General features: G+C 45.4%; 1 protein-coding gene across 5 annotated transcripts in view; it reads left to right on the forward strand.

The window, feature by feature from the left end:
- LOC148505546 (dynein axonemal assembly factor 8-like) overlaps positions 1–26,832 on the forward strand; it is a 145,884-nt gene that overhangs the window by 110,904 nt on the left and 8,148 nt on the right. For all 5 annotated transcript variants that reach the window (XM_088448187.1, XM_088448190.1, XM_088448192.1 and 2 more), the window contains 4 exons: positions 10,232–10,329; positions 12,391–12,487; positions 20,968–21,179; positions 21,291–21,376. In XM_088448187.1, coding sequence (XP_088304313.1) covers positions 10,232–10,329; positions 12,391–12,487; positions 20,968–21,179; positions 21,291–21,376 — 493 coding nt within the window. The remainder of the gene's footprint in view (positions 1–10,231; positions 10,330–12,390; positions 12,488–20,967; positions 21,180–21,290; positions 21,377–26,832) is intronic.

A 26,832-nucleotide genomic window follows, 5' to 3' on the forward strand; every position in this document is an offset into this window, starting at 1 on the left:
TGGACAGTGACCCGAAGCATACTGCAAAAGCAACCAGAGTTTTTTAAGGCTAAAAAGTGCAATGTTATGCAATGGTCAAGTCAATCCCCTGACCTGAATCCGATTGAGCATGCATTTCACTTGATGAAGACAAAACTGAAGGGAAATGCCCCAAGAACAAGCAGGAACTGAAGACATTTGCAGTAGAGGCCTGGCAGAACATCACCAGGGATGAAACCCAGCGTCTGGTGATGTCTATGCGTTCCAGACTTCAGGCTGTAATTGCCTGCAAAGGATTTGCAACAAAGTATTAAAAAGTGAAAGTTAGATTTAGGATTGTTTAGTTTGTCCCATTACTTTTGGCCCCTTAAAAAGTGGGAGGCACATATAGAAACCGTTGTAATTCCTACACCGTTCACCTGATTTGGATGTAATTACCCTCAAATTAAATCTGGAAGTCTGCAGTTAAAGCACATCTTGCTTGTTTCATTTCAAAGCCATTGTGGTGGTGAATCGAGGCCAAAATATGAAAATTCTGTCAATGTCCCAATATTTATGCGTGCGTGCGTGCGTGCGTGCGCGCCAGTCAAAAGTTTGGACACACCTTCTCATTCAATGTTTTTTTTTATTTTAATTATTTTCAACATAGTAGATTAATACTGAAGACATCAAAACTATGAAAGAACACATATGGAATTATGTTGTAAACAAAAAAGTGTTAAATCAAAATATGTTTTATATTTTAGATTCCTCAAAGTAGCCCCCTTTTGCTTGGATGACAGCTATGCACACTCTTGGCATTCTCTCAATCAGCTTCATGAGGTAGTCTCCTGGAGTGGTTTTGAATTAACAGGTGTGCCTAGTCAAGAGTCAATCTGTGGAATTACTTGTCTTCTTAATGTTTTCTGAGACCATCAGTTGTGTTGTGCAGAGGTAGGGTTAGTACACAGTGGACACCACTATTTGACTACTGTTGTAATCCATATTAGGCACCAATCACTCAACTCAGTAAAGAGAAACTACAGTCCATCATTACTTTAAGACATGAAGGTCAGTCGATATGGAAAATTTCAAGAACTTTGAATGTATCCTCAAGTGCAGTTGCAAAAACCATCAAACGCTATGATGAAACTGGCTCTCATGAGGACCGCCGCAGGAAAGGAAGACCAAGAGTTACCTCTGCTGCAGAGGATAAGTTCATTGGAGTTACCAGCCTCAGTAACCGCTACTTAACAGCACCTCAGATTAGAGACCACAAAGTCTTCACAGAGTTCAAGTAGCAGACAAATATTAACATCAACTGTTCAGAGGAGACTGCATGAATCAGGCCTTCATAGTCATATTTCTGCGAAGAAGCCACTACTGAGGATGAACAAGAAGAAGAAGAGAATTGTTTGGGCCAAGAAACACAAGGAATGGACATTAGACCAGTGGATATCTGTACTTTGGTCTGATGAGTCCAAATTTGAGATTTTTGGTTCCAACCACCATGTCTTTGTGAGATGCAGAGCAGGTGAGCGGATGGTTTCTGCATGTGTGGTTCCCACTGTGAAGCATGGAGGAGGAGGTGTGATGGTATCGGGGTGCTTTGCGCCATGCCATCCCATCTGATTTGCGCTTATTGGGACCATCATTTGTTTTTCAACAAGACAATGACCCCAAACACCCCTCCAGGCTATGTAAGGGCTACTTGACCAAGAAGAAAAGTGATGGAGTGCTGCATCAGATGACCTGGCTTCCACAATCACCCGACCTAAACCCAAGTGAGCTGGTTTGGGATGAGTTGGACCGCAGAGTGAAGGAAAAGCAGCTAACAAGTGCTCAGCACCTCTGGGAACTCCTTCAAGACTGTTGGAAAACCATTCCAGGAGACTACCTCATGAAGGTGATTGAGAGATGCCCAGAGTTTGCAAAGCTGTCATCCAAGCAAAAGGGGACTACTATGAGGAATAAAAAATATAAAATATATTTTGATTTGTTTAACATTTTTTTTGTTTACAACATAACTCCATATGTGTTCTTTCATAGCTTTGATGTCTTCAGTATTAATCTACTATGAAAATAGTTTAAATAAACAAAAACCATTGAAGGAGAAAGTGTGTCCAAACTTTTGACTGGTACTGTGTGTGTGTGTGTATATATATATATATATATATATATATATATATATATATATATATATATATACACACACAGTGCCAAGTGCGGCACTGAGCGGTCTTAATTAACAACAAACATGGCTCAATTTATTCGCCCGTCGTCAGGCAACATATACTTAAAACGTTTTGGGGGAATAAAGTCCGAAACGTTGCTGGACAAATTGAGCCATGTTTGCTGTTTATTTAGACCGCTGAGTGCCCCACTTGGAACTGTGTCTGTGTATATGTAGCAGGCACCAGTGGTGTGGAAGGCACCTTTGCACATATCTGGTGGCACTGTCCGAGAATTAAGGCCTTCTGGTCCAAAGTTCATCGCTTAATACTTTCTATCACAAATATCTCTCTCCCCGCTTGTATGTCCTATTATTTACTCCTGAGACATCTTCACAATTGTGATAGACACACCCAAGCACTCATAAGACATATTACTAACGCAGCTAACTGTGCGATTGCTGCTGCATGGAAGAAAACAGAGCCCCCCTCCTTCACTGCTCTACTGAATTCCATTTGGCAAGTGTACAGTCTAGAGCCTATCGCTAGTCTGATCCATGGAAGACCTAACAAATTCTTTGAGACCTGGTCCCCCTGGCTAGCATATCATGAGACACCCTCCTGATCTTGATTATCTCCTCACTGGATGCTCTACTTGCCAACCCTCCCCTCTTAATCCCTTCCATTACCAGTCTGCCCTTACTAATATTCCCCCACTCTCCTCCTATAGTGATTTGTTTCTCTTTTCCAACTACGCTGTTTTTTCCAGACTTACATAAAAATTACCGGGTATTTCTAGTTTTTTCCAACAGAGGTATACTCATTCTGTTACCAATTTTCTATATTATTGTCTCTAAATCTATCTATATAACCTTGTTATTGATGGTTCACAATTGTACCTTATAATTTGTACTCGTGAAAAATTTAATAAAATTTCTTTCTCAAGAAAGCAGGCACTGCGGCACGTCACGACTGGGAAGGAGAGTGCTGAGCCATCAGGATATATATATATATATATATATATATATATCATCATCATCATGATGTGCATGCTCCGTCTGGAGAGGGCACTCTTTGTCCAAAAAGACTGACAGCGGCGGGGGGTCTTCGCAGGAACAATGTATTAACCCAGCTGCTGTCCCTGAGAAGTTTTTTGTTGCATAGCAAGGAAAAGTAAGAGGCAAATGGTAATTATCGCGACAATATTGTCCGAAAATATTCAAACCAATATTGCAATTATTGATAATACTGTGGGCCATGCACTGCAAAGATTACCCACGATGAGAGGCAGACTGAGTGCATGTGGCTCCCCCTGCACAAGCAGAGTAGCATGAAGTGGGACATACTGTACCTCCCGACTGTAAAGTCCTGATAGGGGACAGGTCCCGTAATCTGTACTGTCCCACCAGAATAGGACATTTGGCAGATCATGCTGCTCTCTTCTAACTATTCTTGCTGATGCTGCAGCCAGGGGTGTAGTGTGTAGCCATGGCACTCGGAGCATGTGTGTGTTAACGTGCCCCCACTCCCCAAATGTGCCAGGTAGGGGGCGTGTCCAGCTTGTGGGGGCAAATTAAAGGGAAATAAAAATAAATATATGGGGCAGTATCAAACTAAGACATGGAGGGCTAGATATATTCCAACTCACTAAAGTAATTCCACCAATTAAAAATAAACCACACAGTAGTGCCCACAATCCACATTATGCCACACAGTAGTTCCCCTTATTCACATTACACTACACAGTAGTGTTTTTTATTCATGTTACACCACTGTAGTGCCCCTTATTCACATTATGTTACAAAATAATGACCACTATGCATGTTATCCCACACATTAGTGCCCATTAATTTGCGTTATGCCACAGTTTTGGCTATTTTTCACATTATGCTACACAGTAGTCTTCACAATTCATATTATGCCACAGTAATGTCCATAGTTCACATTATGCCACAGTAGTGTCCCTTATTCACATTATACCTAACAATAGTGCCCTTTATTTAAGTTATGCCACAGTAGTGTCCATTTTGCACATTATGCCACAGTAGTGCCCCTTATACACATGTCATAGTAGTGCACCTTATTGGCATTTGGTGTCAGAGCAGTCAGGCATGACCTCTCCAGGCTCACCGCTCAGGCTTCTCCCAGTCACGGGTGCCGCGACCCAGGCTCTTAGCAGCAGCACCCGGCTCAAGCCTCCCCTCAGCAGCAGGGACACAGCCACCATGTTCTCTCCTCCGTGCAAACCGGGCTGGCTGACATCAGGGCCAGGGTGGTAGAAGCCCGGGGTGATGATGGGAGGGGACCGCCTCCTCCTGCTTCTTTGTTATTGCCCATGGCTCGACCCTTCTTCCCTTCTGTTCAGTCCCAGAGCCGGATTACGATCCCACAGGGTCCTACGCAAAATACCGCCTCAGGGCTCCATAGTAATGTATATATAAATACATACAGTGTATACATTTCTCACACAGCTCTCCCCACTCACTCAGATCTTCCCCCTTCTCACACATATCTCCTCCCCTCAAACACACACAACGATCCCCCCTTCATTCAGACTCCGCCACAGCTCTCCCCCTTACACAGCTCACCTCCCCTTTCACAGCTCTCCCCTCACACACAGCTCTCCCCCCTTACTCAGCCTCCCCTCACACACACAGCTCTCCCCCCTCACTTAGCCTCCCCTCACACACACAGTGCTCCCCCCTCACTCAGCCTCCCCTCACACACACAGCTCTTCCCCCTCACTTAGCCTCCCCTCACACACACAGTGCTCCCCCCTCACTCAGCCTCCCCTCACACACACAGCTCTTCCCCCTCACTCAGCCTCCCCTCACACACACAGCTCTTCCCCCTCACTCAGCCTCCCCTCTCACACACAGCTCTTCCCCCTCACTCAGCCTCCCCTCACACACACAGCCCTTTCCCTCACTAAGCCTCCCCCTCACACACAGCTCTTCCCCCTCACTCAGCCTCCCCTCTCACACACAGCACTCCCCCCTCACTCAGCCTCCCCTCACACACACAGCTCTTCCCCCTCACTCAGCCTCCCCTCACACACACAGCGCTTCCCCCTCACTCAGATCTGCTTACTCAGATCACCCACTTCACACACACAGTTCTCCCCCTCCACAAAGATCTCCCCTCCTCACACAGACCAACCCCCCCCCCACACACACACACACACACACACACACACAGCTCTTCCACTTAACAAAGCTCCTGTCCCTTCACACACACAGATATTTCCCCTTACTCAGATCTCCTCCCCCCTCCTTACTGTTGCAGGGTGCCGGAGATCAGCCATTTGACTGGGGGCGGGGGGGTGGGGGGGAAATCACCTCCTGATGACCCAAGCCTGAAGCAGATAAAGAGATCGGTGCGTCCATATTGGGAGCGTGGTGTGGGCGGAGCCACAAGCTCCGCTACGTCCACATGATGCCCCCAGTCTGGAGACATGAACTCTTTATGTGTTTCACGTTCAACTCAGCACGTGCTCTGCCCTTCGTCTTATGGCTGCTCTCCAGCGCCCTGGCTGGAGCAGGTGCCTGGAGCCACCCTCACTACGCCCCTGGCTGCAGCTGTTCATGCCTTGAGCTTAGTTGCTGCTCGGCCAGATATAGGAATGTTAGATCCCTGTTTGTAAATATAATATAATAATTGCCCAGCAAGCCCCACATTACGTTAATATCCCCCACATTTAACAAAGAGTCACCGCATAACATATAATAACATTTTCAGGCCCCACATTTAATAACACCCCATCATTTATAATAGCCCCCCACCAGTCCTCACATTTATTAGTCAGTACATAACTTTGATGCAGAAACTTTCTTACACATAACAGTAAAGGGCAGATGTACTAAGCTCTGGAAAGTGATAAATTGGAGAGTGATAAACTACCAACCAATCAGCTCCTGTCATTTTTCAAACACAGCCTGTAACATGACAGTTAGCAGCTGAGTGGCTGGTAGTTTATCTCTCTCCAATTTTTTTCACTTTCCAGAGCTTAGTACATCTCCCCGTGATACACAACCTCGACAAAACAATACCCCCCACACACATCATAACATTAACAACCTCCCTCAAATCCCTGCATGACATTAATACCACCCACACATTTTCTACATTTCCCAAGACATTTAATAAGTCATCTGCTTCACATGCCCTCTTCTGCACCAGCCTCTTGTGCAGAGGGTAGGTTGAAGAGGGAATGAAGGGAGGTAGGATGGGAGGAGAGGACATTAAAGGGGAGGAACAGTTTGCTGATCTGTTGCACAGCTCATAGGTGGATTTGGTTCCAGGGGAGAGGCCATCCTCCAATAAGCAATAGGCCAAACCAGACAAACCCAGGCCACCTAAACCCCACAGACCCTCTCCTGGGTTTTATAGTTTCCTTTTTGGTCATCCAGATAGCAGATGAGCACACCGACCCCTAGGTAGCGCCCTAAGTTGTCCAGCTAATTATGCAGTCTTGCTTGGCGTACACTACCCAGCCTCACATAAAACATTGTGCATAACTTGTTTGAATCCACAGTATATAAATTATGTGTTGAAGTGATATATTCACGTTTAATAGTTTCTTGCAATAAACCTATCATTTACAATGTGTAAAGGGTAAGTGCTGAACATTTTATGCAATTAATGATGCACTGTAAATGACAGCACTGAACCATTATCAACCACCTTATCTGTCCATCTTTCCTACTTACTGGAAAACCTTAGTATGTAGTGTTTAAATTATTGATACATTTCCTGTACCTCTTCCAAGTATTGTATTACCACTCGTAATGATTGCACTACTTGTGCGGTATGTTCTGGCCATGCATTAAACTCTGATTTAATTTCTTTCCATTTGTACAGAGAATGATCATGTGCTTTATTAACTGCTTCAGTATAGAGGTCATTTATGAAGAGCAAATCAGCTGCTGTGCAGTGAAAACGCCTCTTTGGAACCTCCGTCCGCCTCGGTTTGCCCAAATGCGCCTAGGGTATCTTTCCGCTAAGATGCATAGTTTTATGAAGCAAGATGTTCACGAGAGATCTGCAGCTTACACGGGCAGGGTGGAGGAGTTGGACAGAGTGAAGGCTTCCTGAGATAAGGGGGTGGAGACGGATTTGGAAGGTTGCACAGCCATTTCCACTCTTCTAAAGGACTTCACATTTGTACAAGCTTGGAGCTGGTGGTCTTGGGATCTCTTCCTTCACTTTGAAATAGGAACCATTTTGTGCTTCCATATTGCACTTCGTCGTAATTTAGTAGATAAATAAACGGAGACATTTATTGGTGTGAAAGGATGGGTACTGAGGGGAAAGGAGTTGGACATTTACTAGTTTGCAGTGGCGTCTCCTGATAGCTAGACCTCCATCTTGCCATGCACTGCATGCACTTAATTTATTACTTCAGTGTGTCTAATAATGCCTAATTCCAATTCATACCTGTGTTTAATTCCTATTTATACCTGATCCTTTTGCTGTATCTAAAACATATGCCGAGCTGATCTCATGACTACCATCTACTTTGTGCTGACCCTATGTCTAGAACCTCTTTCTTGTGCGCTTGATGCTAAGGGGTGCCCAGAGTGTGTGTAGGGGGGGGGGGAAATGCCATGCTGCCAAAAAATATTGGCCATGCCCCCTTCAGCAATTTGTAAATAGGGACCTGGTATTCGCAAATGGGAGTGGCCATGCTCAAAGCGCTTTGCTGCACCCCCTAGTAAACTGACCCAATGTGGGTTGGCCATCAAAAGGGGAGTGGCCATGCTCAACAGACTTTGCTGCCTCCCCTAATAAAGTGACCCAATCACGGATGGCCATCGAAAGGGGAGTGGCCATGCTCAAGAGGTTTTGTTGCACCCCATAAGTAAAGTGACCTAATCAGGGATGGCCATCGAAAGGGTGGCATCAAAATATTACACATTCGTTGCCATTGTTACATGCCTAATGAAGGTATGTAACCATTGCTACTAAGCTATTCAATGGTTTGAACCATCAATGGTACAGTCATGCGCTGAATAGAGAGCTGGTTTGCGCTTGCTCAAATGAGCACTGCTGCTGAGTCAGTGCTCCTCCTTGTGGTGGGTTAGATCACTACACATCAGGAGGACACACATTGGAAAGAAGCAAGCATCACAATCCTGGTATCGAATGCCGAAACCATCACCATCAAACAGAAAACATCGATGGCTGTGAACCATCGCTTACCAATGGCCATCCGGTGGCCAAAGAAAGATCTCCCGGCAGCCCTGCTTACACTAGAGATGCAGATTAGCTGTAGTGTTATTGGAGTGAAGATGCATTTGTTGGGAAGTGATCTGTTCCTTCCATACTTTGGGGCTGGATATTCTATAATGATCCATAAATGAACTACAGTGGCTCTCTGAATGCTGGGTGTCTTCCTTGTTGGGTGAATCATAAGGTTATTTGTTTTATAAATAATAATTATAATAATTTTATTTATATAGCGCTTTTCTCCCATAGGGCTCAAAGTCGCTTTACAGACATCAGAAAACATGGTACATTGTACAAGGATTTGGTGTTGCAAAAGAATAGAAAACTACACCGAGATAATTAAAATCAACCAAAACCTAGAGAGCACAATAAGAATATTGCGGGGTTGGTGCAGACATTTTGGGAAATCACTTCCATGGGTTATATATTCCACCCACAAAGGTACCAAATGAGGCAGCCGTCTTGGACGCACTACATAGGATTACCCTGGGTGGAATTGGTTACGCCTAGAAGAGATGACACAAAATGGGTGGTTGCAGCATCCTGATGCTAGAAAGTAGGGTCCCAACATATTAGTCAGGTCCATGTATTTTTCATCCCATCCATGAGTGTACCAGGTGAGGCAGCCATGGTGGGCACACTACGAAGGTTGCACTGTGGGTGATAAACCATACAAGAACCCAAGGCATATATGGGAAAACTGACAGCTGTTTTGATCAGCAAAGACCTAAAGTGCTCTCAGCTTTACTGTTTTAATGTCCATCAGTCATCAAAAATAAAGGAAACTGCTATTTTTCCTTAATAAATGTACCTAGTTGATAATGTTATTTTATTATACCCACTAATTATTATTTTGTGTGTTGGAGGCAGTTTGCATACATAAAATAATGCTTTTATTCCTGCCTAAATTTCCTTGTAAACAATAAAATGCTGTATGTTCTGTGGGCATAACACAAGCTATGATCTGATGAAGGAGTAGTGTGAATTCATATGCAAGTTGCATTGTAGCTATCACCAGCCTGGTTCTAGGAGGTTGCCGTCCTCTGGTCTATACTGACTGATGTCACGACATCTCTGGTACTCAGAAACGTCTTGTGACAACACAGGGACCCTGGATATAAAAAGTGCTAAAAGACACCCACACACACAGCTTACCTTTGGCTTACTGCCACATCTACTGATACCGCTGTGGGTGTTGGTTGTTCTCTATTGTCCTGAGGTAAATGTGACGGAGAGAAAAGACTATTTAAAAACAGACAATAGATAGGAACTGAGTGAAGCCAGCTTTTGTATTCTACCGCTAGGCAGGTACCCGGTCTAAGTAACATTAAAGGGAACGTGTCACTTATATTTCTATATTCTCCCCAGTCCCTTCCATGTAGCATATGATGGACTTGCCATACAAGTAATTCCTACCAGTCCCAAAGATCCAAATCCTTGCAGTTTGGTGGAGGTGGTACAAACAGACTGATTACCCCAGCAGCGGGACGTGTGATGTTCAGGGCGTATCCCAGAATCCATATTGTCAGGCGGTGTCAGTGAATGTGGCTTCTTCAGATATTACAGGACCTGGAAGAAAATGGCGTTCCTGTTACCGTAGTTGTGTATTTCTTGGTGTGATATTGCAAAATGCCTTCTCAGCTTTTATTGTGACCCTTTTGCTTAACGAATGCCCCTTGGCAGGTGACCACATAATAATATACCTATCTGCTGTGAAGTGTTGTACATTGGGCTGCTTTGAATTCCACATATAATGTAGACAGATGTCCAGCAATATTTCTCAATGAATTAGCATCTTTACTGTTGTATTACTTGTATTAACATCTTTTCTATTTGTCCATCACACTTTACGCTCCTTTCCTCTATGTCACCAGGTTCCACATCTTACCAGGCCGCTCTCCGAGATATAAAGCATTTGTTCCCTGAAGGTCTCATCTGTGATCACCAGTCTGTTGTTCTGGAAGCTGAGCAGGTAGAATGTATCATTCTCTCCGTCCTCAGTTACTCCTTCATCAGAGTCTGGCCAAGCTAGTCTTTCTGGCCTCTCTAAAGTTGTTCATTGACGCCATTACAAAGTAGACCTGTTGCTTGCACACACTGGAGGCAGCCATTTTGTGGGTTGTACCAATATTTACAAGAATGCAGTCCACCATTTTATCAAGAACTTGTGACCTCAATGAGCCATGCCGTGCCTCACGCCTCAGTGGTGTCACTCGTTCCTAGTGAACTGATAGGTTGAATATTGGATTGGAACATAACATGGATGCATCTGCTACCTGTAGGTGAACATGGCACTGATATTGAGAATAGGGTGCAGAATTTGCAGCTAAGCATATCACATTTCAATACATGGGGTCGTAAATGGTAATATTTTGCATACAGGGCAAATACTTGCATGCTGAACACACTGAAGCATACCTCCCAACAGTCCTGAATTCGATTGGCCACTCCCAATTAGAGGGGACTATCCCGCGGGGGGCTTAGGATGTATTCCTTTGCCATTCGCACTGATGGGTGGGGCTTACAGTGCGTGCAGCAATAAAACACTAATAGTTTTGTATACGAGAAGGCGTCCTCTTCAGAAGTGTTAAGGGCGCCCCCTGGCTACTGAGGGCATGTTCTATGACACAGTCACACCCCATTTTGCTTAGGCCAGGCCCCCATGTCCTGATTTTGTTAGGTATCCATACTGATCAGCCTGCATTGTACAGTTGAGCTCAGCCATATCCCCCTCACAAATCCAAATTGGGTTGTGTATTTTGCATTTTACCACCTGCCACAAAATGGCTCATCCATGTGCATATTTTGTACCAAGCAGTGGCACTTGCTGCTAATGCTAATTCAGCCACTACATTCCCACCCACATGTCAGCGCATGGTCTTTTTAGCAGGACAGGACATAACTCACTGATTTCTTCTTTTACAAATGGAACGGAAGGAAGCGTTAACACAACACTAGAAAATTTGGCTCGAGTACGGGATACCAGGCAGACAGCACAGCTTTTCCACACATACCATGAGATTCGTGCCCAAAATAGCTACCATGAGAGAACAAGGCGTATGTTGATATTTTCGGTCACCCTGGATTAATCAGAAAGTGATGATTCTGCAGGAGGAGGGGCATTAGGCAGTGTGTATTATATTTACAATAAACATCTTTTCCTGCCATCATACACTGTGTACCTGTGATTAATGCCCAGCTGTGTCCTTATGCATTAATGCTCATGGGACATTAAGGCTTAAAATATGCATTAATATCACAAAAAGCAATTATTTATATGCCAAAACTGCTTAGCTGGGTTTTTTTTATTTTCATATTTATAAAGCCATTACCAATTTGCTTATGGGAATGTGTTAATAGACTTGTGTGACATGCGTTAACTAATCGCTATGTAATGGTCTGCTGGATACACACACTCAAATGTCCTTCACCTATAACACAATGGTGAACTTCCTGTACATTAAAGGGACTATTAGGGGGTAGATTAACTGAAGCATCTAAAACAGATAAGTAGTGGTTGCCCATAGCAACCAATCAGCTTCTGTCTATCATTTTCTAGAATGAAATAGAGAAATGATAGCTATAATCTGATTGGTTGCTATAGGCAACACCTGTACTTTTCATATTTAGAAACTTAGTAAATCTACCCCTAAGGCTCCTTACTGAGACAGCGCTGTCCAGTAAGTATCTTTCAGGGAGCGCTAGCACATCATCTGTGTGGCAGCTGAGACAGAACCATATTGCGGGGGGACCTCAGTAGAGAGCTCTAATCTGATGTCTTGGCTAGTTTCTCTGGTGTGACACTTCCTGAGGCCAATTGCTGATCTACAGACAAACTACAAACTAGATAGTGAAGAGTAGCAGAATCTCTTGCTCAGTATTATCTGTTAGAGAGTCACGATGTCCTTAATCCTACAGCGGCCAGCAGAGTGAGGCACTACAGGACACTCTAGTGCCTAAGAAGTGCAGGAAGATAGACGTATAGAGATATTTACTCTGTGCTCTAAACACATTATCACATTTATTTCTCTAGATCTCCAGGCTGACACATGATGTCTTGTTCGACAGCAGAGCGCAGCGTCAGACACGGAAGACCCTGCTGTGCCAACGAGGGCCATCTCAACGTATAGGTAATTTCTCTCATGGCGTACCTGTCAGTGCCACATGAAGTAGGTGTTACCAGCAGAGGCCACACATCACTAAAGGTGAGGTTCGGCCTCTGAATAGGCAAATTTGAAATGTGGGAGCACAAAAGTGAAAGCGCCCCCCCCCCCCCCCCACGCCCCATAATGGAGCCAAGGAGTTATGGAACTGCACAATGTCGCTGTTTGCATCACCCCTGTGCGCTGTGGGCTCGATTCAGACCCGCTCGCAAGCCTAGATGCGTTCGCTGAGTGATCGTCCTGCACCTTACCGGAGTGCTGGATGATCGATATCGATCATCCAACACACCACCAACGACAGCCAATGGCCCACGATCGCAGCTCCCTATAGTAACCTGGTCGATATCGACCAGGTTGGCCTGTATGCACGGGCGATGGACGATATTGTTATCGTCCATACGTGCCCGCGCATCGCAGGTCGTTGGTGGATTGGAAGGGACCAAAAAATGCACGATATGAACGATAACGATATGATTGATATAGTTATCGTTCATATCGTGCATTTTAATCGTCCCGTGTGTACGCACCTTTAGATAAGAGAGGGGAGTATCCACACTGAATAAAGCTGTCCAGCATTTGTGGGCTACATCTTGAAGCAGCCAGTATTTACCCAACATGCAAAAATAATAAATGTATTTACACCCCTTGCATTCCAACATGGTTTGTCCAAGTACACTGTGCCTGATTCAGACCCGCTCGCAAGTGCTTGAGCGCTCGCAAGTGGGTCGATGGTGTGTTCTGCGCACGCGCAGCGGCCGAACTGCGCGTGCGCAAGCCCTGGAGCGAGAGGAAAGTTCTTTCGCTCCGTGGCTCACTACAAAAGGGGCAGCTGTCGATGTTGATAGACAGCTCGCCCCGTTTTGTAGGCGTGGCGGGGGGGTGGCTTCACAAACTGAGCCGTTTGTGGGTGGCCCTACTGACATCACCAATGATGTCAGTGGGAGAGCTTCCGGCTCTATTAGAGCCAGAAGCTCTCTGGGGCTTGCGGCCACGAGACCCTACCACAAGGGTCTCGTCGCAGGCCATTCGCCTGACCTGGCAGACCATCATCCTGGCCGCTCGCAATAGTTGTGGGTGGTCACCCACAGCTAAGCGAGCGGCCAGGAGGCCGCACAAAAAAAAAAAACGCCCTGATTCAGAGCGAGCGTCCGTCTCTGAATCAGGCCCACAGTTACTTACTCTATCTTACTCTATTCCAAATCTGAATCCAGCCCTGAATGGGGTAGTTCTATGGTGGTAGAAGGTTGGGGATATATTAATATTATTGCTATTTTAAATCCTGCAAACAGAACCATCACTGCTTAGTAACTATGGGCCTGATATTGATGTGGCCGGTATGGCAAAGACACAGGGACACGAAGCTTACTCAGACTGGCCATTGCAACTGGTCAGCCGGGCCCAGGAAGTCTGTGTCCAACGACGCAGACCCTCAGCTCAGCATGCCTACGAAACGAGGGTGACACGCCCCCATTTTGTACAACAATCCCTGTTTCCGCTGCGGCTAAGGGGGACTGCGAGCGATCACGCAGGACCCGTTCTACACATGCTCAGACCGGGTCCTGCACATGAGCAAATCCCATAACATCGGATTTGTAAGTACAGCATCTGGTTTGCATACGAATTCGAATCAGGCCCTGTACCCTTTGAACTTTTGATGTGACACTCATACTTTTAAAAAGTGTGCCTCTAGGTCTCTATGTGTCTTATGAGAACGGAGAATAGTTGTTCACCTTAAAGTGCGCTGTGCAGAACATCTAAGCACATTGGCGCAAGACCAAGGCTTTTTACACTGCGCAGCAAGTGCATTTGGTAAATGAAGTGCACTTTTAAATGGGATATTTGTGCACCTGGCGCTTTCTGGGTTAACAATAAATGCCGTCGGCTATGTCAGCAACAAAGACCTGGAGCTTATGCTCTTAAGTGTATGGAAAATGCAAGTCACATATACACTCACACGTGTGCTCAGTTTATGACGCACGATTGTGTCAGTGTCCCTACACAGCTGTTCAACACATCCGCTGCCATCGAACGGCCTCAAGACTCGCCATGCTTTATCATTAACCCTTTCACTCACAGCATAACGTTTGGTGAATTGTATACTGTCCTAGGCCCTTTCATGTCTCAGTATTCCAGTCAAACACACCAACTAATCCTGGCTAAAGTTAAATGGGTTTTGTGCACCAAGCGGATTAGTGGAATTGTGTTTGTGTGTCAACAATAATGCAAAACTCTGGGACTCGCTTTATTTTGTATGTCTTGGGGCTAGGGCTTACCCAACACGATTGGGGGCACAGATGTGGAACTGGTATAAGACAAAGTGATATTATGCCCTTGTTATTAACTATACAGTGTTTTTATGAGAATATGCAGGTTCAATGAATACAGAAATCACCAAGCATCCAATAGCAATATGTCCAGCTCGGATTGCCATGTGCCGTGGGCACAGGCCGGTGCTGTGGGCACAGGCCGGTGCGGTGTGCTGTGGGCACAGGCCGGTGCGGTGAGCTGTGGGCACAGGCCGGTGCTGTGGGCAGAGGCCGGTGCTGTGGGCACAGGCCGGTGCGGTGCGCTTTGGGCACAGGCCGATGCGGTGTGCTGTTGGCATAGGCTGGTGTTGGGTCATATTTAGTTATTTTTGCTATTTTAGTTATTTACAGTGCTTTATTCTGGTCAGTGTTAGGTATGATGCTCTGTGCACATATTGTATGTGTATAATCGCTGGCTTCTTCCTCTGCCCATGCTTTATATACTGTACATTGTAAGTGGGATTGTTGTATTGAGTAATGTTTCCAATACGGTTACATTATTTACATAATGGTTTTGACAATTATTTCCAGTTTTTTCTTAGTGTAGATTACTCCTGTTATACATCTTTTATCTGGAGCAGATTATGCTGTCAGGGCATGGGGGAGGCCCAGGTGTACTGGTGCAGCTACTCTTCATTTAGTTGTGCCTAGGAACGGCGTACGAAGGCACTTTCACCCAAGGCAGCCGCGTTTCAGTGCGTCGGACTACAGGCCCGCCCGGTATATTTTGTTAGTTTATAGTGTTAGACAGCCAAATAGGAAGGGGCAGGGTGACCCTGCTGGCCTATAGTAAACGGCTTACTCTATGCAGTGTGACCCTGCTGGCCTATAGTAAACGGCTTACTCTATGCAGGGTGACCCTGCTGGCCTATAGTAAACGGCTTACTCTATGCAGGGTGACCCTGCTGGCCTATAGTAAACGGCTTACTCTATGCAGGGTGACCCTGCTGGCCTATAGTAAACGGCTTACTCTATGCTTGGTCCACGGTAACCATGATGGAGCAGTGCAATGCTGCACCCTCAGGAAATATGCTTCCAGGCTACAGTTCCCTGGGGTCAGATAATGGAAAGGAGCTAGTTTATTATAGTAACACTGAGTTGGATGAGTCATTTAATAACCCCATGGGTTGGTCTGATAATAATCCCATGGGCAGAGTGTTTCTTGTTATCCGCCCGTACTTTGATACATATTTACATAGTTGTGCATTAGGGCCATTAAGCTGGGGGGGCTGATGAGTTAGGAGAACTGGCCACCTTAGAGCCCCTCTCCTCTAATTGCTGCCTGCAGCAAACTCTGCTTTATCATGGTTTGGAGGCGCTGCACCTGATTGAACAGATCACCATGGCAGCTGGATCAAGCTTACAGCACGGATTCCATGAAAGAGCGGCATAGCACAGACTGGGGGGGGGTCCTGTGAGGCTTATCTGCATAGGTCCCTGCTCTTCTCTGCAGAGCAAGCACAGGGGGAGCACAATCACACTGAGGCTCTGTTGGGGATTTCAGTTCCACTGTGATAATTAAATATGTATTGGTGAATTACTCTTAAAGTAATCAAGTGACATAAATGGGCAGCTGCCCTTAGGCTCTGAGGTTTGGGCACTGTAAGATCTCAGCAGGTGCAGTAACCACAGAGGGGGCAGCAAGTGCTCCCATCACCTCTGCTGTCACTAAACGGCTGATCATCCAGACCTGTGTAAAGGAGCCTGAGAAACGTGGCTGTGCAGATGACAGGAAACATTGTCGTAGACCACTATATAGAAGGGATGTTATGGGAAATAGTGATCTGTCCCGGCACACACAGTGTTCACCAGTGAGGTGAGAAGGTTTTCGGCTTCTGACCTGGCCCTTGAAGTGAAGAGCTGGTGTCAGGTGAGGTAGTCCTAACGAAAGGACTGGTGAGCCAGGAATGCTGACCTGAGCCAAAAAAGAGAGTTCAAGTCAAGCTGAGGCCAAAACCAGAAATCACAGAGCAAAGTACAAAATTCAGAGATGAGATTCAGAGATGGACGATAATACGATCGCAGCTGCGATTTCCTACGCAAAGCAGCGGCGAAAATATGCTAATGGTTCCAAATATCCCCCGAGCATTAGGAAGCCCCCCCATTACCTTCTCACCTGCGTACATTTCGGAATCACTGACGCACATCGAGCGGCCATCTTGCCCTTGCGGCCGGTCTGACGGGCCGCAGACTCGGCAGCTCTTCTGACTCGCAGAGGGTTCTCATGCTGTGTAGGGGATCACAAGGGCTAACTTATACACGCCCATGTCAGACACTCCTGCGATTTTCTGCCCCCCCCCCCATTGTTACCACCCCCAAACACTGACAATCTGTCATTCACTTTGCGAGTGGATCCTCTGTGCGACCGTAATGGCAATGCGATCGCACGCGCAGTGCGACTTTTACACATGCTCTGCGTCCGTAATCGCCATTGCGTTCATCTTTGAATCAGGCCCAGCGTCAACAACAGGAAGAAGCTGTAGACAGAAAATACCAGGGATTGCATGGGGAAGCTGCCGCAGCACCAAGACCTTGGTAATCGGGCATCATCGCAGTCCCCATAGACAGCTGTGGGGTCTGCTGTGATTGTCAGGACGGGGACTGCAGCAGATAACACCGATATATACCCTCTTCTTAAATTGCTCCAATGCTGCAAATCGTGGCAAACCTCCGAAAACAGACATTTTTAGTTTGATAAATAGGCCCCTTTGAGTGGGGTCTTATAATTCGTTGGTGAACTGTTCACTATTCTGTCTTCATGGAGAAGCACAGGGCAGAAAATGGGTAATATTATGTATACTGGCTGCAACCAGAGACAGATCATAAGGAGAAGTGGACTTGTGCCTCAGGGAGGTAGAGACTGACAGTATAAACAATGAAAGTGAACTGAGCAAATGCAGAAAATGAAGTCCTGTTACTCCCGAGTTTATATTATAAAATAAATGATTGCACTCTGTGACAGGGTCAGCAAAGGTAGACTCTTCTTCTGTGTATAAGGGCAGGGCTCAGGGCACGCAGGATTGTGTGCCTAGAGGCCCCTGTGATGTACATATGACCCTGTATAGGACATAAATCTGTGTATGCCCTGCTTCAATGAGATCTAAAGGTACATACACACGTAACAATTTTGTAACCAACGATTTTCTGTCAGATTTGGATTCTCCCTTGAAAAAGTGAACAATTTTTTGAAGTGTAATGAACGAAAAATGTTCCTTCCCTTAATGAAAATCGTTATGTTGGACAGTCTGAAATAGACGATGAATAATCACTACAAATGGGAGCGCGCTTGAACGATTATCGTTCATCGTTATATCTCAGAAACTGAACGATTTTTTGAACGATAACAACGTCGTTAACGACAAATCGTTCAAAAAATCGTTACGTGTGTATGCACCTTTACTTCACACTGCATCTTATCACAGAGAGCATGATACCAATATTTCTCTCCTAGGGGGGAGATGTACTAAGTTCTGGAGAGTGATAAAGTGGAGAAAGCCAACTAGCTCCTTACTGCCATGTTACAGGCTGTGGGCCTGATTCAGATCCGCTCGCGAGCGCTATGCGCTCGCAAGCGGGTCGATGGTGGCCCAGTGCGCATGCGCACGACGGAGCAGGCTCCGTCATGCGCATGCGCGAGACCCGGATGGCGACGGGCAAACCGTCGCTCCAGGTCTCGTACCAAAGGGGGTGTGCTGTCGATGTTGAGTGACAGCACGCCCCCTTTGGTGGGCGGACCGGGGGCGTGGCTGCCCAGACGGAGGCGTTCCCATGTGAACGCCTACCGTCTGGAGCCGGCCCCACTGACATCACAAGTGATGTCGGTGGGAGTGCTTTCGGCTCTGTTAGAGCCGAAAGCACTCTTGGGCTTGCGGCAATGAGACCCTACCACAAGGGTCTCGTCACAAGCCCAAATGGTCGCGATGGTCTTGACCATCGCGACCATCTTCCTGGCCGCTCGCTATAGCTGAGGGTGGCTACCCACAGCTATGCGAGCGGCCAGGAGGGCTCTCTAAAAAACCAGAAGGCCGGCCCTGATTCAGAGCGAGCGCTCTGTCAGAGCGTCCGGCTCTGAATCAGGCCCTGTGTTTGAAAAATGACAGTTAGGTGCTGATTGGTTAATAGTTTATCTTCACTTTATCACTCTCCTTAGGACATCTCCCCCCTAGGCACAGAATGCATAATTAAATGACACTGTGGGAAAACTAGCAACCAATCACGTTTACCCGTAATAGCTCAGTGCAGATTGATAAACCCAGCCGACATTGCAGCGTACGCTGCATACAGTCTATGGTAAAGAACCTTGAGGTGTCTGATTGTATTAAGCTCACTCATTGCAGGAAGATCCCGTCATTCCTGGTGATGTGTGTAATTATCAGACATAAACTGGGTGACGGGGCCCTAATTCCGGCACTAGAAAACTGACAGCTGAGCAATGTGTATGTAGGTGTTCCCCGTGAAGCGCATACATCATGTTATTTTCTACAGAATAATTATATAATCATGTCAATATTTAACGTATACTAATCAAGACGTTACACTCTTAAATCACTCTATGGCATGTGACAGGCAGGTGCTTCGGCTCATTATTAGAAATCCCATTAGATCCACCATGTGTTGCTGATGCAGTTACGAGCGAGTCTGTTTCGCATACGGATCTTGGCGTTTTAGCGCATGCGCAGAAGCCGGGCATCTTCTGAGCCGTACAGAACACAGTCGCATTTGAAGTTGCAGCTAATTGGGCAGAACTGTGTGGCAAATGGGCACTCACACCGATGCCAAGTTTGGCGAGGGAGCGTAGATGGAACCAGGGCTACACTAAATTGAATGTGCGCAGAAATGCGTCTGATTTCAGGAGCATCTCTTGCACCAAGGATAGGACTGGTGCAAGAGTGCGTGGATAATGATGGCGGCTATTTAACCAAGCGTACAGAGAGAGGCAATGAGGTGACAGATGTATACAACTCATACAGTACATTATTAGACCAGTGCAAGAAGAAGTAGTATTACTTTTCATTTTAGCAGTTATAGGGGCATATGTATCAAAAAATTTGAAAAGATCATGTTTCTTTTCGCCAGACATCGTGTATCTTTTCGCTTTTTTTATTATCATATTTATCATGTTTTTTCGCCAAAAATGGAAAAGTGATAAACCCCCTGAATTGTGATCATTTTCGCATTTTTGTTTTCGAATTAGATAATGGGAAAACAACTGCATAAATGATTTTTTCATGTTCCGATAAAAAAATAACAGCTGCGCATGCTCTGTTACATTTTTGGATATGCGCAGTGAACGGTAGGTGACGTTCTGCGTGAGTGACGAGCGGAATTCTAAATAAAGGAATCCCTTGAAACTAGATTTCCCCTCCCCTTTAGTTTCTCCTGATTTTCCCTACAAAAACTTCTACTGTTCTTCTATGGGTCATATACTGTGTATGTATGTGTATGTGTGTGATTATTTATATATATATATATATATATATATATATATTTATTTATTGTGTGTGTGTGTATATACATCACATAGCTCACCATAATAAAATAAACTCCATTCTTCTATAAGACAGGTATGTGTAGTACTTGTTAGATTGTTTGAACCTTATTTGTGGACCCATTTATAGCAAATGGTAATTTTAATGATAAAAAAGAGAACTATTTATTTATAAGAGTTATCATTTATATTTTTTTAAAATTGAAAAAAAAAATATATAAAAATAGATTACAAGTAATACTGATTATTTCAATTTCATAAATTTCATCTAAACAGCAATAACTAACATAGCTTATTTCAACATCAGTGGTGCTGGAATACAATTATCGCCAGCCAAAGTATGTCGAAAAAAAACACGCTAATTTTCACTTAAACAAACAATAAAATGATTATACATAAGGCTCTCATTGATTTCAATTACAACAAAAATAACGATATAATAAAAAAACGAAAACCATACTTTGACAAAAACAAAAATCGAAAAAGTATGCAAAAAATATTGATACATTTCCTCAAAACTTATCTCCAGTGAAAAATACTCGAAAACCATTTTTATCACTTTTTTTTAACGCAAAAAACTGTTGATACATATCCCCCATAATGAGTATACGTATGTGAAGTCATGTTTTTTTTTCCTGTGTTTCATATTTTAGATCTGCCATTCACCAGCGCCTTGTGCCAGACGACGTGCTTGCTGTTCCCCTCACGGACTCTAGGTGGCTCTTCACCAGCGTACATCCAGGGACTAGAGCAGCTGATTCACCGAGAGTTCTGTGTCACAGGGGCACGGCTCACAGTGTTTGACCAATCACAGGCTCAGATTGTTGCCGAGTTATACAGCTTAAAGGATAGCCTATCATCTGAGGTAGTTATTAGACATGAGGGGGGGGGGGGGGCATTTAGACATAATGAGATAGAAAGGTTGGTAAAAGTGTTCTGCAGAACTTATTACTTGTTTTGCTATTGTTTCTTGCAGTTCAAGGTCCTGATTGAGGGCCCCTGTCTGCTAATAGCTGCCCAGCGGGACAATGCTTTAACCTGTTTCCACTCACTAATGGCCAGGTAAGCGCCAGTGTATTTCTGTCAGGCATAAAACACATGAGAATAATTAGCAAAGGAAATTAACTAAATAATTTATTACATTTATATTGATTTTAATTTAACCCATTGCTTAGACATTGACAGTTTTGCACAACCCAAAATAATGCAAGTAAAGTGATTAGAATCGTCCAATAGGAAGCATCTTTGTTGTGAGGTGTTAATATTTTAGCTTTCCATTGGCTTTTTACATCAGACTCAGTGTCTGGTGATTAATTGTATATGTCTAACCTTTTTTTTTAGCACCCCTGGATTTGTTGTAGGTCAGTACTTACCAACATGTCACACATACCAAATGTATGCACTTTAACAATAGAACATTTGTTTATGCCACAGGACGTAATCTGTATCTTTAATTTTTTTTCCTTCAGACTGAGTTTAAAAAATTACAGGAGCTGATTGATTGGTACTTTATCTCTCTCCAAGGCTTAGTACATAGGGCCTGATTCAGAGCCGGACGGTCTTTAAGAGCGCTCGCTCTGAATCAGGGCGTGTTTTTTTGGGGGGGGTTGCAGCCTCTTGGCCGCTCGCTAAGCTGTGAGTGACCACCCACAGCTTTTGCGAGCGGCCAGATGATGGTCGCGACCATTGGTGCTTGCGATGAGACCTTTGTGGTAGGGTCTCGTCCGTCGCAAGCCCCAGAGAGCTTCCTGCTCTAACAGAGCAGGAAGCTCCACACTGACATCACTGGTGATGTCAGTGGTGCCTCCCACAAACAGCAGGTGTTCCTTTGGGAATGCCTCCGTTTGTGTAGCCACTCCCCCTCCCCGCCTACAAAACGGGGCGAGCTGTCGATCAACATCGACAGCCGCCCCTTTTGTAGTGAGTCCCGGAGCGAGAGAATTTCTCTCTTGCTCCGGGGCATGCACATGCACGTGGTGCGCGCCGCGCATGCGCAGTACCCCACCATCGACCCGCTTGTGAGCGGGTCTGAATCAGGCCCATAGACCCTTAAGTGCTGAGAGACATTATTTAGCATTTGATGTTTCTGCATATATGTAAAAGGAAAGAATTCCTGTCTAAAAATGTTAGCTTGTACCAGAATCAGGGGTGACGGGGAGTACTGGGGAGCCTATAAGGTCTTTTAAATTAGTCAATGGTGGGAAGACACTACTGGAGCATGTGGTAAAGAGTGGACCCCTGTGCTGGACAAAGGCAGTATCCATGGTTACTTGACAGTTTGATGTGGTCCAGTTGATGCTGAGGTCAGGAAAACCTGTATGAGTATATCTGTGTGGGTCTGTCACAGAGAGATGGGAAGACCCTGGAAGGGATCTCAAGAATATATCTTCAATCATCTATGAGACCAACTTCTATGTTCTACTTCTGTCTAACCGCCAGATCCTCGTCTGAGGTTAAGAATTGTGCGGCAATGGCAAATCTGAGCTGGAGGCAATGATTAAGGTCATGTGGATCTATGTAAACTTCTGGCTTGTTGGAGAAAGAACTTAAAGAACTTAAACGTTCCATCCAAATAAAGCTGATCTAGGTGCCATATAATCACCCTCCTGACACACAGCAGAATGCAGCCCAGAGGAAGGCTCAGGATGGTTATTAGTGACCCATAATGAGGCTAAGCTTTCACCAAGGTAGTTCTCATGGGGGTGCCCATTTGGCGTACACTATTGAGTATAGAATTATTAGGAGGATCACAATTTATTCCATGGTTACCTGCCCCATGGTAGAGTGGGGAGATTGGAACCAACCCCAAGCTTATCTTTGGTAACCACGTCTGGTGCTCTAAACTGGGGGCTACAAATAACTTAGGGCCATGAGTAGCCACATACATAAAGCTTCTGACCCACTCTGGGGGTAGGGAGGGCTGAGAACATCCTCGACAAGCATCAGAGACTTGGGATCAGTTAATTTGTAATAAATTTTTCCTACTTCGTGGATAAATTCCAGTGCCTGCTGCAGAGACTGGTCTGGCTGACCCAGAAATAGTACTATGTCCAACACATATAGGGAGAGGGTATCAAATCTTGGAGTGAGATAAAGTGGAGAAGTTGCCCATAGCAACCAATCAGCTCCTAACTGTCACTTTTCTAGCACCGTCTGTAAAATGACAGAAGCTGATTGGTTGCTACTTTAGCACTCTCCACTTTATCTTTCTCCAATGCTTAGTACATCTCCTCTAATGTCTAGCCTATTCTTTCAATATCCCTGCCCATAAACCTATTATTCCCACATTTGCCCTCAGTTGTACTGCATAAAGCAAGGAATAGAGTGGGCATCCCTGGTGCAACCCTGTCACCCAACAGTCATAAATCTGACCCACCGGGATCATATATACAAGTTCTCTCATTCCTATAAAGGTGACCCCCAATCTAAAGTGCCTTAAATGTGTATATCTGAGTTAATATTTTCACATAGTTATCAAGTTTGAAGGTGTAAATGTTACACTCTATGGCCGGGGAGCTGGGGAGAGCCCCACAAAATAGAGATTCATTATTCATAAGCCGTCTAGCCCGGGGGCCTTACAAGAAGGGCGCACTGACTTCACCCAGTCCAAAGCGCATCGCAGTAATAAAAATAGGATTATGCATGATCTCTGCCAGCTCAGCTGGAGCAAAAGTCCCGTCCTTCTGTGGAGTAGAAATGACCGTGCACCCCTCCGCAGGGCCGGACAATGCACCCTCTGTCTGTACCACTTTATCTCATTCTAAAAATTGTGCTCCACGAAATCTCGTTTTTTGTACTACTCTGCAAGACTGGGTCAGCGGCTTAATGTCAGAGACAGGAGACCCAGCACTATAAGCTACCCTTGCTATTCCCATATGGTACCTGTGGGTGATGATACATACTGTACAAGCGTTGAATACCAATCATGAACCGTCAAGTGTTGGACCGGAGCATGAAGGACCCAGCGGGGACAGTGGCAAACGCAGGATTTCTAGAGGGGGGTTTCCAAATGCTTGATTTTACGAATGTGGCCCGTCCATGAAGAGGGCATAATTAGCATTTATCCAGCTTTAATATGCATCATACAAAGCGTTTTGAACTTTTGAGTGTCATAAATCCAGCATATGCAGTACCAGCGATCACAGTAAGCAACTAAATGCAGCAGTAGGGCCATCCTGCTAGAGCTGAATGTTTTTTGTTTCAGATATGGGCACCATTCCAAAGTATGGGTGCAAGTCCGGGAGTCTGGGGGAGCAGCAGAGGAACCTAGCACTGCCCTGGACATATATGTACATATTGGTCTCTTTATGCACTGTATAGTGTATTATTATATGGTATTAATAATTAACCCTATTGATGGTCTATAGCAGTGCAGCCCTAACAGTGCATGTTTTCCAGATCTCTTAGTTGATGCACAGGTGTATTTATTACAGGCTGACACATGTTAAAAGATCCACAGGTGGTGCTAATTATTTTATTTGTGATACTAAGAACATGCAGCATTAGTAAAATTCTATTATATTACTATTTCTATTGTGGGCAGGGCTGGGGAGGGGTGGTTTCCAGGCAACCAGAACCCCCCCTGCGTTTGCCTATGGGGGAAATGCAATGGTAGGGGCCCATGCTTAAGGGGTGTGGCTAGCCACCAGAGGGAGTGTGGCCAGTCACAAAAGAGGGTGTAGCCAGCCACCACAGATGCTTGGCCAACCATTAGGTAAATCTTGTGTAGTTTCTAGAGAAGTGCACCAAGTACCCATGTTTATCAATGGTCCTGTTCAACCAGGTAACCCTCTAATAGAGTAACATTGTATAATTTGAGAGCACAGTCTGGAACCTGACGTCTAGAGGAGGGGGTGGGCTCTCAGGTTGCGGGGCCCACCGGGGATTTCCCCTATACACCTGTGGGCCAGTCCAACCATGTGAAAAATGCGTATATATAGATGGGGATGTGAAAGTCTCTTGTTAGTATATGTAGTAATCTTGGGGCCTGATGGAGTAAGGATCGCTGATGCGATCGCGGCAGGAAGAGCCGGTTAATGACTGCGATCGCAGTGCCACCGCAGCACAACATAAAGACGCCCACTTCCCTTTACTCACATCCGTAATACCTTGCAAGTCTTGAAAACATCGGTACCATCGAGTACCATCGGAGCCTCACGCACAATTAAGGCAGGTCAGACCTCACTCACAAACTGCTAAACTTTCCATCGGTATCTAGAGCTCAGGCTGCATATGCCGTTGCAGGGGCTTAATTATGCGCGCCCCTGTAACAGCGTTCAAATGCACTGACACGTCTGCCTTTGCTCGATCACCGCCCCCGTCACCACCCACAAACGGTACTTCCTGTCAATCACTCTGCGATGGGTCTGCGTACACACTGCGATCTCATTCCCGATCACAGTGGCTAGTTCGCGCATTCGCAGACCGCGAAAATCTGCCGACTGCGTGCGATCAGGCCCTTGGAGTCGCTGTAGCAATCTGACAGCCTTTCTTCTGGGCAGGACTTTATCTGATTGTCCCACATACAATAAGCAAATAGAGAATAGCTTCATCCAGAGACCTACAGATATCCCACTGTATATAATGTTCTTTCCTTAGTAGCATCCTATTTATTCTTAGTTCAGTGAAGCCTCTTGTCATTCACCCTTTGTTAATTCTACCTCTCTCTTAATACAGTTCCTCCATTATCTTTAATATTTCAGTAAGTCAAAGAAACATGAATGTAGAACCAAGATGCATTTTGTACAGGGCCTGGTAAGAGGATCTTGGATAGACAGATGCTTAATTAAACATTCATAGTTTTTTATATATATCGCCTACATATTCCGTGACACTTATTAATCATTAATTATTCACATCAGTTCCTGTCCCCTATGGAGCTTACTATACATGTTCCCTACCACATGCATCCATACACACACTATTAGTAATCCAACCCATATGCCCAGTGCTGTGAGGCAGCAATGTCAACCACTGTGTCACCGTGCCGTCCCAGACGTACCTAGGGCCTGATTCAGCTTGGATCGCTATTGCGATCGCAGCTGCGTTATGCACACAGTTCAACTGCGATAGTATGGTAATTCATTTAGATCGCTATGCCGCTGCAGCACTACATAAGGACGCCCACCTAACCTTACACACATCCGTAATGGTTAGCAGGACTGCAAAACCATCGGTACAATTTACTTCCATCACAGCCTCACCTTGCACAACGTCAGACCATACTCAGACTTTGCTAACTTCAGCGCACGCTATCAGGCCTCAGGCTGCGTAGGCCATCGCAGTGGATAATTTATGCACGCCCCTGCAATGGCGTTCAGGCGCCCTGGCACGCCTGAGTTTCCCCAGCCACCCCCTCGTCACCACCCACAAACGGCACTTCCTGTCAATCACTCTGCGATGGGTCTGTGTAGTCACTGCGATCGCAGTCCCTAGCGCAGTGGCCGGCTCACACACTGCGATGCATGCGCAGAACGCAACAGTCGTCCGATTGCGTGCGTATTAGTAACTGCCCAGAA

The sequence above is a fragment of the Taudactylus pleione genome, unplaced genomic scaffold, assembly GCF_031769625.1.
Source record: "Taudactylus pleione unplaced genomic scaffold, aTauple2 ptg000451l, whole genome shotgun sequence".
Classification (NCBI taxonomy): domain Eukaryota; kingdom Metazoa; phylum Chordata; class Amphibia; order Anura; family Myobatrachidae; genus Taudactylus; species Taudactylus pleione.